Source organism: Syngnathus typhle, linkage group LG5 (genome assembly GCF_033458585.1).
Source record: "Syngnathus typhle isolate RoL2023-S1 ecotype Sweden linkage group LG5, RoL_Styp_1.0, whole genome shotgun sequence".
NCBI lineage: Eukaryota > Metazoa > Chordata > Actinopteri > Syngnathiformes > Syngnathidae > Syngnathus > Syngnathus typhle.
The window spans coordinates 423,159-437,831 of record NC_083742.1 but is presented as its reverse complement, the minus strand read 5'-3'; the positions used below and the strand labels follow the sequence as shown (position 1 = coordinate 437,831).

At 42.9% G+C, this 14,673-nt stretch overlaps 1 protein-coding gene across 1 annotated transcript in view; it reads left to right on the top strand.

Annotated features, from left to right (window-relative positions):
- fxn (frataxin) overlaps positions 1–11,358 on the top strand; it is a 79,660-nt gene extending 68,302 nt beyond the window's left edge. Inside the window, exon 7 of the mRNA XM_061278294.1 lies at positions 11,142–11,358. Coding sequence (XP_061134278.1) covers positions 11,142–11,280 — 139 coding nt within the window. The 3' untranslated portion in view covers positions 11,281–11,358. The remainder of the gene's footprint in view (positions 1–11,141) is intronic.
- The last annotated feature ends 3,315 nt before the right edge of the window (positions 11,359–14,673 follow it).

Genomic DNA, 14,673 nt, shown 5'->3' with positions numbered 1-14,673 from the left:
AAACATAAAGATATAAAATTTTAATTCTTTGTCAAGAATCAACAAAAGGGGGGACACAATCGTGAAGTGGAACAAAATTTATTGGATAATTTAAACTTTTTTAACAAATAAAAAACTGAAAAGTGGGGCGTGCAATATTATTTGGCCCCTTTACTTTCAGTGCAGCAAACTCACTCCAGAAGTTCAGTGAGGATCTTTGAATGATCCAATGTTGTCGTAAATGACTAATGATGATAAATAGAATGCACCTGTGTGTAATCAAGTCTTTGTCAAACGCACACTTTTTATTAAAGTGGCACCGGCTCCCCGGTAACGGATTCAATAAGCCGGGGGTGAAGGGACTAGTCCGTAGCTGACCACCCGAGTTAAATTAATTCTACCAGAATCAATCTAATTTCTTAACGACGCCAATCCCTCTCAAGTCATCCGACGCGCGAGCCGAGTAACTCAATTCGAGGCGAGTCGTCGAAATGACCGCGCTATAATGATGGCTCCCTTCGGTTGTTTGATGCTGGTATTACTTTACGGATATTTTTCGATGCCTTTGTTAACGCCTCAGGGATTCGTTGGTCTAGCACACCCTTGCACTAGTTTTGCCGAAGTAACTCTTGATATGGATCCGCTCTACTGGGTTGAGGAAGTAGCGAGCCCACTTCCCTTTATTCGAAGAAAAATCAAAGTAGTAGAAGTATGACAATAATAGTATTTGAGAATGAATTTAATGCATTAAATCACTAATTCTAACATTATATAGTATATAAACACTTAACCGTGGGAATGCTTCCACCAACTCGATCGTTTTTACACCCCTGGCTTACTTCCCTTACCCTTACTTCCTCTTTTCTTCACTTCTATTTTTATAAAAATAATACTTCAAAGTTACACTTCACTCAACCATAAAAGCAAAACTCTTGAGTTAATCTTTTAAACATTTTCTAACACACCACTATTCTCATAGTGGTGGACACCTTGGTCTAATTGTGTGATAATATTCCTTTAAGCTGTTACAGAATATATTTCAGCCAAGCAAATAAAATAAAAGAAAATAAAAAACACATTTGTTTCAATCTTTCAAACAATTTTTAACACACCACTATTCTCATAGTGGTGGGCAGCTTGGTCTAATTGTGTGATAATATTGCTTTAAGTGGTTACAGAATATATTTTAGCCAAGCAAATAAAATAAAATAAAATAAAACCCACATTTTTGCTTCCGTGCGTGACCCAAAAACCGACCCCGTGTCATTCTATTTTTGCTAGTTCAGCTGGTCTTGCCCCTCTTTGGTCTCCTGTAACGGTTTGGCACCATCTCTTGGAAGGTTTTGGAATTTCAGCTTTGCCAATTTATTCAATAATTCTCAACTCAAATTTTCCACCATCTGCTGCTAAAATTTGGAATTTCAGCTTCGCCAATTTATTCCTGGGAGCAATCCATACTCACTTTTTGCACCATTTGTTCCCCCCCACACTCCATGTTACATGACACCGTATAAATGCACCTGGTCTTTGATAGTCTCAGGGTTCTGTTTACACCGCAGAGAGAACCATGAAGACAAAGGAACACACCAGGCAGGTGCGAGATATTGTTGTGGAGAAGTTTAAAGCCGGATTTGGATACAAAAAGATTTCCCAAGCTTTAAACATCTCAAGGAGCACTGTGCAAGCAATTATATTGAAATGGAAGGAGTATCGGACCACTGCAAATCTACTAAGACCCGGCCGTCCCTCCAAACTTTCATTTCAAACAAGGAGAAGACTGATCAGAGATGCAGCCAAGAGGCCCATGATCACTCTGGATGAACTGCAGATAACTACAGCTGAGGTGGGAGAGTCTTTCCATAGGACAACAATCAGTCGTGCACTGCACAAATCTGGCCTTTATGGAAGAGTGGCAAGAAGAAAGCCATTTCTCAAAGATATCCATAAAAAGTCTCATTTAAAGTTTGCCACAAGCTACCTGGGAGACACACCAAACATGTGGAAGAAGGTGCTCTGGTCAAATGAAACCAAAATCGAACTTTTTGGCTACAATGCAAAACGATATGTTTGGCGTAAAAGCAACACAGCTCATCACCCTGAACACACCATCCCCACTGTCAAACATGGTGGTGGCAGCATCATGGTTTGGGCCTGCTTTTCTTCAGCAGGGACAGGGAAGATGGCTAAAATTGATGGGAAAATGGATGGAACCAAATACAGGACCATTCTGGAAGAAAACCTGTTGGAGTCTGCAAAAGACCTGAGACTGGGACGGAGATTTATCTTCCAACAGGACAATGATGCAAAACATAAAGCCAAATCTACAATGGAATGGTTCACAAATAGACGTATCCAGGTGTTAGAATGGCCAAATCAAAGTCCAGACCTGAACACAATCGAGAATCTGTGGAAAGAGCTGAAGACTGCTGTTCACAAACGCTCTCCATCCAACCTCACTGAGCTTGAGCTGTTTTGCAAGGAAGAATGGGCAAGAATTCCAGTCTCTCGATGTGCGAAACTGATGGAGACATACCCCAAGCGACTTGCAGCTGTAATTGCAGCAAAAGGTGGCGCTACAAAGTATTAGCGCAAGGGGGGCGAATAATATTGCACGCCCCACTTTTCAGTTTTTTATTTGTTAAAAAAGTTTAAATTATCCAATAAATTTTGTTCCACTTCACGATTGTGTCCCACTTGTTGATTCTTGACAAAAAAATGAACTTTTATATCTTTGTTTGAAGCCTGAAATGTCGGGAAATGTTGAAAGGTTCAAGGGGGCCGAATACTTTCGCAAGGCACTGTAAATGGAACATTAGTATTACATACATGTTGGATACTGATCAAACATCGTGACAATAATAACACATACTTTCACAATAGTCAATTTAACACATAATCAGAACTATGATCGACAATTCTCTTAGTTAGCAGGTTAAAACAATCAAGCATCTTCAAAACGTATTTTGACAAGGTGGTGACCTCTAGATCAAGCTCAAGCGTGGGATTGCAGTCTTCCACTCCCAGTATCACTGTCAGCCCCTTGTCCTTACTCAACTCTTAATACATTCATGTATAAATGAAACATCAGTGCTATGATGCTGCTCAAGTTGCCACTAACTATACAGTATTGCAAAGCAGAATGAAATAAAGTATATTGCAGCTTACTCTAACTGTGATTAACATGTCTCATTCTCATTAGCTAACGATGAGCATGGGCTTCCCTAGTTAGCAAATTAAAATATTCAAGCAGTTTCAAAGTATATTATAGCAAAACAAAATTATATAACATACTCCAAAATTGTGTTGCTGTGCTTCAGAACAAGTCTTCATCTAATCAATGACTTTTTAAACTATTAATTTACTATGTTTGGTCAATCTGACTTTGGCACCATCTTCTAGTGAAATTTGGAACGGGAATGAAGGTTTACTGGTTCAACCAACAAATTCCCCTTTACCAATTTAACAATAGTTAATTTTGAAGAACTAACTTTGAAGTAACCCCTACTCAGGCCCCCTTCTTCAGGTCTTCCATGTCAATCTTTGAAATTTGGAATTTTATCTTAGCCAATTCGTCTGGGCCAAATCCAATACACACTCACGCACCATCTTTTACCATCCTATCCACCATGTAACTCGACGAAAGTAATGAGTTGGTTTTTGGGTGACTTAACTTGATTTATTTTTTCCAGTGTAACTTGTTTAAAACTTGACTTCATCCAATCTCTGGTGGGCACACAGATGTATTGTGCCTTTTGCCATCCAAATAAAGACCATTTGATTTTTATGCCCATCATATGTGCAGCTGCCATGAATAAACAACCCAAGATACATACAGTAGTGGTACCTCTACTTAAGAGCTTAATTGGTTCTGCGATAGGGTTTGTTAGTAAAAACGTTTGCAAGTAAAGCAAGGTTTCTCAAAGGAATCAATGTAAAAGCAAATAATGCGTACCGGATTATCCCAAAAGTCACAGCTTTTGCCCTATTACTCTATGTAAAACACAGAGAACAAAAACAATACCGTTTTTTTCCGTGTATAGTGCGCAAAATTTAACGAATTTATTGTCCTAAAATCTGGGGTGCGCATTATACATGGGTACAAAAAGATTTTAATTTTTATTTTTTTAGAAAACAAAACCAACAACAGGACTGACCGACAAAGTCGTGGAACAAAAAGACAGGGTGACATTACCAAAGACAGGAACAGAAAGCAAACAGACATCATGACAGTAACACATGCAATGATCCGACGGTGAGCGAGGGGCAGACAGGACTTAAATACAAAACACGTTACATCGATTGAGGTGACACAGGAAGAGAGGGGCGACGCGAACAGAAACTATGGCAACCTAGACACATAGCAAAACTGGGGACGAGACATGACAAATCTCTTGAAAATCACCTTCTTGTTTGTTGTCAATCGGGCATCGTATTCAGCCATCCTGCCCAACACACTTAGTCAGTAAAATTCATAATTGACGACACATCGTTTGATGCGATGGTGAAATCCTTGGTGTGTTATTGTCGAATATTGTTTGTTTTTTAATCTCCATCGCGGACTGGACGAGGCAGTATGACTGCGCATGCGCACTATGGATCCGATGCGCAAAACGGATGCGCAAGACACGTCAGCTATATAAAGAGCGAGAGTTGTTTTCTTCCTATTAGTTTCAATTCACAGTTTAATTAGCAGTTTCAATCAGCAAATAACAAAATGCGTATTACAGGTAATATTTTATTTCACAACACTTTGCCTTGTTCCTTTCGTCTCTGCTGTTCACTTCAAACACGCTCCATACGAACGCAATGCTCTCGTATCAGACGCTTGCTCGATCACCTGCTCGTTTGCTGTCACAATGTACCCTACACAAATCCGAAACATTTGTTGGGGCTCCGAGTCACGACGAGGGGCAAGTTTTCGTTTCCAAGGGTGTTTTTATTCCTCTTCAACTTCTCTCCCATACAGAGCCGCCTTTTTCACATGTCCGCACGCGTTTTTCACATGTCCGGACTGATCGCGGTGGTGCCTTTACGGGCAGTCGGAGAAATCAACGCCAACAAAAAAAAAATACATCCAGCCTAGTTAAGACCATACCAAAGACCATAAAAATGGGACCCATTGCCTCCCTGCGTGTGTGACGATCATTGGGACTTAAAAAAAAAAAAAAAATAATTCATAAAAAAAAATTCATAAAAATTGGGTGCGTATTATACATGGGTACAGGCCATTTTTAGGGTACGTATTATACATGGGGGCGCACTATACACGGAAAAAAACGGTAATTTTATTTGTGCTTTTTCAAGATTTTATAACAAAAAATAAAATATCACTTTATTCTTGACCTTCTAACTTGGCTTGGGGAGGAGGTAACCTGTTTTAATTTTCTACACTTGCTAGAAAATACCTGCAAGAAGACAGAAAAAGTCAGGCTAATAAATTATTGTATGCTTCCATGTACTCCTTGCAATGTGCTCACTGCTTGTCATTACTTTTTGGTGCAATGAGTTTTCAGACTGTGTAAGTGGTCATTGAATGCACCTCGTGCAGAATGCCAGTGAGAGAAAGAAAATAGAAGCAACCTATCTTCTAAAGATAGAAATTATCAGACAAAAGTGTGTTCTTCAGTTTTTTTTTTTTTTTTAAACAAACTGGTACTGTCTGCCGCACGGCAACGGCTTCCCCCTTTCACTCCATGCATGCGCGCTCCTGCAGCAGGGGATACCGATTTACACAGGGGTACCTACTTTGGCACAACACCAGCCATACCTGAGCTCGACGATACGCATGCATTCGCCATGTTCGTTTATGAATTCGAGTTTCATATCGATAGTTTTAGGAGACGTACTCTACACCAGTATTCCCCAACCTTTTTTGCGCCAAGGACCGGTTACGTGTCAGAAATATTTTTGCAGACCGGCCTTTATAACAAATATAACAAACAAATATAAACCACATAAAAATAAAACTCACCTTTACGTTGAATTATTGTAAGCTTGTTTCTCAGAAATCTTCCCCAATAGTAAGGTTTCTTCGACTTAGCAACACGGTTAGCCACTAAGAACAATTCTCACATTTGTTGATGTGGTTGTGCTGGCCTTCAGTAATGGCTTCTGTCCTTCTTGTTCACATTTTCTTCTTTCAAAAAAATTCCAAAGGTTTGTCTTGTGCCGAAGCAGTTTTGAAGGCTTCATTGCCTCGTCAGCTAGCCTGTCGCCACATATTATACGAAGTGGACTTAGCGTGTTAGTGTCACCTGTGGCGATAAATCCATATTTTAAGTACGACTGCAGAAATTTTCTTTTAAACGCAGCTTTGCTTTACTTAGAAGTCGTAGCCTCTTCTTCTTCCATCTTCTCATTGGGCTTTTTCCCTTTCTGAAGAAACTCTCCAAACATCTCTGTCTCTTGCTGATTTTTGCTTGCTTAGCGGGCTCGACTGGGGTGACGTCACGTAACTGGGACGAGCGTCAAGAGACACAGATAGGAGAGAATCGCCAATTGTTTTTATTTTTCAAAATAAATTCTTACTCATTTTTTGCTAGCTTTACGGGCTAGGCTGGGGGAAACATATCACGTGACCGGAACGAGCGTCTTGACCTGAATTGATTGATCTTCGATAAAAAATACTTTTTTTTTTCTGTGTGGCTTGGGGGCCTGGTACCAAGTGACACACGGACCGGTAATGGTCCGCGGCCCGGTGGTTGGGGACCACTGCTCTACACTACTTGATTTTACACTGCTAACACACCGAGACCTGCTGGTGGCTAGTGCGTCTGTTTTGAAGTCAAAATTTGGTTCATAAGTAGATGCAATAAAAACCATGAGGCTTCGGCTCGTATCTCGCAAAATTTGCAAGTATAGGCGTTCGTAAGTAGAGGTACCAAGATTCAAAGCGTTTATTGTCATACATATGTACAAAAGGAAAGGACTTTTCTTTGAACCAGCTCAGTGGACTAGTGGTAGAGTTGTTCTTAAATAACACGTGCATGCACATATGCGCCTAAATATAATTATCCAATATATCTACTGCAATTTCACATTAGATTGCTGGTTTGAAATGTACTTTTATTATTATTATTATTTTAATAAACGTTTATGTTAAAACTTGCTGGTGTTTTATTCCTTGTTTTTATTTTTGCCCGTTAAAACATAAAAATCTGACATTTGGTTAACTGCTTTATATGACAATATGTAATATGTAATATATGACCAGCTCAGTGGCCTAGTGGTAGAGTGTCCACCCTGAGACTGGAAGGTTGTGGGTTCAAACCCCGGCCGGGTCATACCAAAGACTATAAAAATGGGACCCATTGCCTCCCTGCTTGGCACTCAGCATTAAAGGTTGGAATTGGGGGGTTAGATCACCAAATGACTCCCGTGCGCGGCACCGCTGCTGCTCACTGCTCCCCTCTCCCCCAGGGGATGGATCAAAATCACACGGGGGTGGGTTAAATGCAGGGGAACAAATTTCACCACACCCAGATGTGTGTGTGACAATCATTGGGAGTAAGAAATTAAATTCTTTCGCTGTCTGTTAAAATGCCAGACAAGGTAAAGAAGATTAAAAGAATGTTAAAAAGTAAAAAAAAAACACACAAAATATAAAAAACACAATATATAAACAGTATATACAACTACGAAGGTGAGGAATGCGCATTGTAGGCGAGTGCAAAAATGGCATTGTGCAACAGTCGTGAGAGTTATAGTGAATGTACTGTTAAACAGGGGAGAATGCAGTGCTAAACAAAGTGAGTGTAAACAGTGTACAGTATAAAGTGCAGATCAGTGACTGAGGTGGTGATCTGGTCAGCTGTTTAAGAGTTCTTGAAACGGGAGGTTTTACATTTTACACTTATGTACCTCCGGCCTGAGGGGAGAAGTGTGAACAGTCCATGTTGGGGGTGGGTGGGGTCTTTAAGGATGGACGCTGCTCTCCTGTGGACCCTACAGTGGTGCATACTCTGCAGAGAGGGCAGCAGAGTCCGGGTGATTTTCTCTGCCGTCCTCACCACTCTCTGCAGTCGCTTGCGGTCCGCAGCACTACAGCTGCCATACCACACAGAGATGGAGCTGGTCATGATGCTTTGGATGCAGCAGCTGTAGAAGTTGCTGAGGATCTTGGGGGACATTCCAAACGTCCTCAGCCTCCTCAGGAAATACAGCTGCTGTTGAGCCTTTTTGACCACTTGTGTGGTGTTGAGTGTCCAGTCACTGAGATGGACACCCAGGTGTTTGAAGCTGCTCACCCTCTCAACTTCAAGCTGTCGAATGAAAAGTGGCTAGTGAGGTCCCCTTTTCTTCCTCACGTCCACTATCATCTCCTTCGTTTTGTTCGTGTTGAGGGTGAGGTTGTTTTCTTCACACCATGACACTAGGCTGTCCACCTCCCTCCTGTAGCCCACCTCGTCTCCGCCACTGATGCGTCCAATCACTGCGGTGTCGTCTGCGAACTTCAGAATGATGTTGTCTTTGTGGTAGACAACGCAGTCATGGGTGAACAGGGTGTAGAGGATGGGGCTGAGCACGCATCCCTGTGGGGTACCAATGTTGGTGATGATACTGGCTGAAGTCCTGTTTCCAATCCTGACTATCTGAGGCCTGTCAGTCAGAAAATCCAGGAGCCAGTCACAGAGGTTGGGGTGAAGACATAGTGTGGACAGTTAATGGATGAGTTTGTGGGGGATGACCATGTTGAAAGCAGAACTGTTGTCAACAAAGAGCATCGTGACATACGCATCCTTATTTTCAAGGTGGGAGTGGCAGTAATGAAGGGCAGCAGTGATCGCGTCTGAGGTGGACCTTTTGGGCCTATAAGCATACTGCAGGGGGTCCACGGAGTCCGGTATGCTGCTCTGGATGTGGGCCAGCACTGTTCTTTCAAAGCACTTCATGATGATAGTGGTGAGTGCTACTGGCCCTTAGTCATTCAAAGTCAAAGTCAAAGTCAGCTTTATTGTCAATCTCTCCACATGTCACAACACACAAAGAGACCGAAATTACGTTTTTCTCTATCCCACGGTGACGAGACACATAACACGATAGACATACAAGTACGCGACACAATATAAAAACAAGAAGGCAAAAATTCGATCAATAGTAAGAGTGATGAATAAATAATAAACAGATAACACAATAAATAAGAGGAGCAAAACGGAGCCAGCAAGCATAGCGCAAAAGTAAAAAACATCATAAACAAAAAGGCACAAACAATAAATAATAAGAGTAATAATAAATAATAAATAAACAGATAACAACAAATAAGAGCCAGTGTGCATACAGACAGTAAAAGTACAGGACGCTACGCAGAACGGGGGAGCGAGTTCAGGATCCTAACAGCCTGGAGTATGAAGCTGTTTGAGGCAGGTGGACGGGCTCTTTTTGGGGAGAGGGACGATGGTTGTGGATTTGAAACAGGTGGGGACGATGTTCTGGCTGAGTGAAAGATTGAAGATGGAGGTGAGAACATCTGCCAGCTCGTTGGCGCATGCTCTGAGGGCCTGCCCGGGGATGTTGTCTGGTCCTGCTGCTTTGCAGGGGTTGATCTTCCTCAGGGTTCTGCATACCTGGCCTGATGAAACTTGGTGAGATCATATACCACTGTATCTGATTAATAAAACTATAAAAATAAAATGGCAATTAAACAGCAAATAATGTTCACTATTTCTGTGTGTTCATTTTTTCACTTTTCAACGAAGTAAGGTCAAAAGTGTATCTAGAACTGAAGCAAAAACCGTGACCACAAAATTAAGTATCCAACCAAACTCTGGATTTAATGAACTGTTCTACCTCTAATATAACACGCACACACACACGCACACACACACACACACACACACACACAAACACACACATTCAACTACTATTACTCCTGTTACTACTCATACTACTAATAAAATAATGATACTACTACGTAATACCAATGCATTGGATTTGTATTACGGTTTTCTATATAAGCCTATACAAACGCGCTCACAGTCGATGCATTTTTGATAACTGTCACACATTCACTCTCTAGTGGTGATAAGCTAGTAAGTAGAAGTGGCACCAGACATGAAAATGGACAAGAAATTGTAGAACACATGCGGGCTCCTAATTCTTTCAGTGGCTGTAAAGGATTATTTCATTTGCAAGCCTTACCACCGTAATTTTCGGACTATAAGTCTCGTTTGTTTTCATAGTTTGGATGGGAGGGCGACTTATAATAAGGAGCGACTTATGTGTTTTTTTTTCAAAAATTTTCTCCCCCAAAAAATGGAACCGCGATGTAGCAAGGGATTACTGTGATTTGAATTTCAAGTGACGTCAGCAGCGCGACGCGGCGTGGCGCGGCAGTTGTTTACAAAAAGGACAAAGATTGATCACGGGATGACGAAGATGACGAAGGGCCCCACGTACTACCGGCATCATTAGCGTTTGATGGATTTAAGGATTTGGAGTGACACAGAAGGTTTGAAAAACTATTATGGCTTTTACGCACGCCCGGTCCTACTCTACGGAGCTTTCTTTCACCTCCGTGGATAGAAGTTGGGGGCCGCCGCTCGGCCGGGTGGCTGTCCGGGGGCGGTGGATGGGGCTCAGACATGGCTTTTACGCACGCCCGGTCCTACTCTACGGAGCTCTCTTTCAGCTCTGTGGATAGAAGTCGGGGGCCGGCGCTCGGCCGGGTGGCTGTCCGGGGACGGTGGATGGGGCTCGGCCATGGGTTTTACGCGGGCCCGGTCCTATTCTATGGATCTCTCTTCCACCTGCGTGGCTGGAAGTCCACGCCGCCACATGCCTGGAAGTTTGTTTTGTTAAATAAAGAGCCGTTTACCAAACCCACGTCTTTCCTTGTACTTTAACGCTACAATATAGTTATATACTAGATCTGTGGAAAAACGACGAGGCTGACGTCACCGGCGCACGTGCGGCGTTGTTGACTCTGAATGTTAGGTCAGGCCCGTTCTCAGCTCTTTGTGTGTTTAGGCCGTTGTTGCTCGTTCATGTCTGTTCTTGGTGTTGGATTTTATTGAATAAATTGCCCCCAAAATGCGACTTGTACTCCGGAGCGACTTATATATGTTTTTTTTTTCACTTTTTGGGGCATTTTATAGCTGATGCGACTTGTACTCCGGAGCGACTTTTAGTCCAAAAATTACGGTACGTTCTTTTTGTATTTTCAGTGGACCAAAACGCTACAATTGGACAGGAAGTGGTTGGGTCTATACTCATGATGGCATCAGCCTGCACCAACTCCTTTCTGAAGAGTTTTCTGCCATCTTCAAAAAGAACATGGACCTCTTTGGCCTGCCCAAGTCCTGATATGTCAAGCCTTATTCTGTTCTGCTATGAGTTCTATGGATAACAGAATTAATATAAACCTTTATTTGACCACCTGTTTATTATTGCATTGTCATTCCTAAATGTCCTCTTAATGTGCTGTTATCGAGATGCCACTAAGTATGCTTCCAAGTACAGTATTCCCTCACTCATTCGTCGTTCATCTATCGCGGCCTTACTCAATCACGGATTTTTTTTTTTAAACAAATATTGCGTATAGATTCGGTGCATTGCGGATTTTTTTTTTCTTTCATATTTCTTTTTTTTAAGTCTCCCACACGCACACACACACACACAATCACAGCATCATATGCAATGAAGCACACAAGCCAGGCAACAAGACAGTGCGGTATATTTTTATTCTGGTATCGTGCAATGTATACCTCACTAGTAAGCCTAAGTGTGACCGGGTCATTTTCGGGTCAGGTTCGTGCGGGATTGTTTGGGGCTTGGTCTAGGAACGTAGACTCACTGGCACCAGACACATCTGGTTTCCATTAGCAACTGACAATGTATACACCGTGTAGAGTTGGGGAGGCTGACTGGGGGGTCATAGGTCATCCAACAGCCCTTGTGTGCGCGCACCCGAGCGAAGGGAAGCGCGGGGGTATATGTTTTAGGGCGGGAGTAGACAAGTGGACTCTAGGGGGCGAGACACTTCACTCTGACTTTGGTTGAATAAAATCTTTCCCCAATCAGCTGTGTCACTGAAGTTTTCCTTACCCGAGCCAGCCACCTTTTCACCGTCAGTTTTGAAGACCAGCTGACCAAAGAGAAATCACCGCAACAGGCAAGTGCACCCCTACATCATCAGCGACTCCCCGATGGTTGCGGCTTTTTGCGGCATCACTTGGAGCGCAAGGCTTTGTCTGCCCATATGACAATAATGGCCAATGGGAACTTGTTGATCGGTTTCCTTGCAGCTGATTGGTTTAGCAGTTCTAACTGCACTTTATCTCAGCCTCCCGTACTTTATTCACTCCGTCTGCGTCAACATGCAAATCAGCAGCACCTCAGACTTGCACTTCATTACACACATACTCTGACGTCTCCGCTCCTTGATGTTCAAGTCGGAGTAGAACTGTGTGTCTGCTTGTCACTTCCGATCAGATCGTCCTGTTTGCCCGTCATAAAATTATAAAAGTCTTGCTCGTATACCCTCGCGCCGGGGGGTGACAGCCGGTCAGCACGACAAGAGCAGAGCGGAGCCGTTGCACGTTTCCACTTTAAAATGACGAGCCGGTCAGCGAGCTCGCGTCGTGCAGGCATCTCGTAACATAGCGGGTCAGGCAAACGAGAATCAGGTGGCAGGCGTGCGTGTCAAAACAGACAAAACTGTGAGGACTGACATCGTGCAGGCATCTCGTAACACAGCGGGTCAGGCAAACGAGAATCAGATGGCAGGCGTGCGTGTCAAAACAGACAAAACTGTGAGGACTGACAATTAGCAGTTCCGTGTTGGCGAAGCGCGCCTCAGTGTTCTAGCACAGAGGGTGCGTCATAGGCCAGCAGGGCGAGAGCGGAGACGTGACACAGCCGCGGACAAAGGAAAAATGCACCGCCGTGCAGAAACAGTCGGGTCAACGGCAGTGAGCGTAACCGCGTATGCCGTAAGAAAGCACTGCCGTCCAGGATTTGGGACAGGCACTAAGCGTAGGGCGTGCCTCTGAGCAACGTGGATGCTCTCGCGCTTGGCTGCCGGGGTGCATCATAGTGTTGGCTAGTGAGTGAACGATTCGTTGAAAAGAACAAATATTTTCAGTGAACGAATCATTTCCTAAGGTCATTTGTTCTTTTTTCAGTTCATATGACTTCAACCAACATGCAATAACATAACTTATCCCACACAGTAGGTGTCGGTAATGCGCATTAAAGCTGGTGCCACCTCGCCGTAAAACAAAACAAAGAAGAAAATGACATAACTTCCCGTTCACGAACGAGTCGTGAATTGCATTTCCGCTCATCAACTGAACGGATCTGTGAGTGAACGTATCAGTGAGTGAGTGATTTGCATTTCCCGTTCATCACGAGAACGGATCAGTGAGGGAACGAGTCCTGACTTTTCCATTCCCGAACGAGTCAATGAGTGAACTGCCTTCTCGTGCATCAACGGGTCAGTCAGTGAACGTGTTGGGTCTCCTTGCGTGAACAATTCAGTGAATGAACGTGAACTATGTAAGCCAGAATGTAGATAAACGATTTGCCAAGGAAAGAAAGAACCACTCACTGAAACACCACTTCTTTTGTGCTCGTTTTCTCCAAGCTAACGACTAACTTTATTGCATGAATGAATGCGCCGATATGGAACAACAGGGAGATTATGCAGTTGTTCTTAAATAACACGTGCATGCACATATGCGCCTAAATATAATTATCCAATATATCTACTGCAATTTCACATTAGATTGCTGGTTTGAAATGTACTTTTATTATTATTATTATTTTAATAAACGTTTATGTTAAAACTTGCTGGTGTTTTATTCCTTGTTTTTATTTTTGCCCGTTAAAACATAAAAATCTGACATTTGGTTAACTGCTTTATATGACAATATGTAATATGTAATATATGACCAGCTCAGTGGCCTAGTGGTAGAGTGTCCACCCTGAGACTGGAAGGTTGTGGGTTCAAACCCCGGCCGGGTCATACCAAAGACTATAAAAATAGGACCCATTGCCTCCCTGCTTGGCACACAGCATTAAAAGGGTTGGAATTGGGGGGTTAGATCAACAAATGATTCCCGAGCGCAGCACCGCTGCTGCTCACTGCTCCCCTCTCCCCCAGGGGATGGATTAAAATCACATGGGGATGGGTCAAATGCAGAGGACAAATTTCACAACACCCAGATGTGTGTGTGACGATCATTTAACAAATTTATCGTCCTAAAATCTTGGGTGCGTATTATACATGGGTACAACAATTTTTGAAGAAAATCTCCCTCGAAATAAAACTCAAAATCCCCTTCTTGTTTGTTGTCAATCGCGCATCGCATTCAGCCATCCTGCCGAACACAGTCAGTAAAATTCATAATTGACGACAACGTTTGATGCGATGGTGCAATCCTTGATGGTGTGTTATTGTCAAATATTGTTTGTTTTTTAATCTCCATCGCAGACCGGATATCATACGGAGGCCGCCATGACAGTACGCGCAGAACGAATGCGCAAGACACGTCAATCGCGCATCGCGTTCAGCCATCCTGCCCAACACACTTAGTCAGTAAAATTCATAATTGACGACACATCGTTTGATGTGATGATGCAATCCTTGATTGTGTGTTATTGTCAAATATTGTTTGTTTTTTAATCTCCATCGCAGACCGGATATCATACGGACGCCGCCATTACAGTATGCGCAGAACGGATGCGCAAGACACG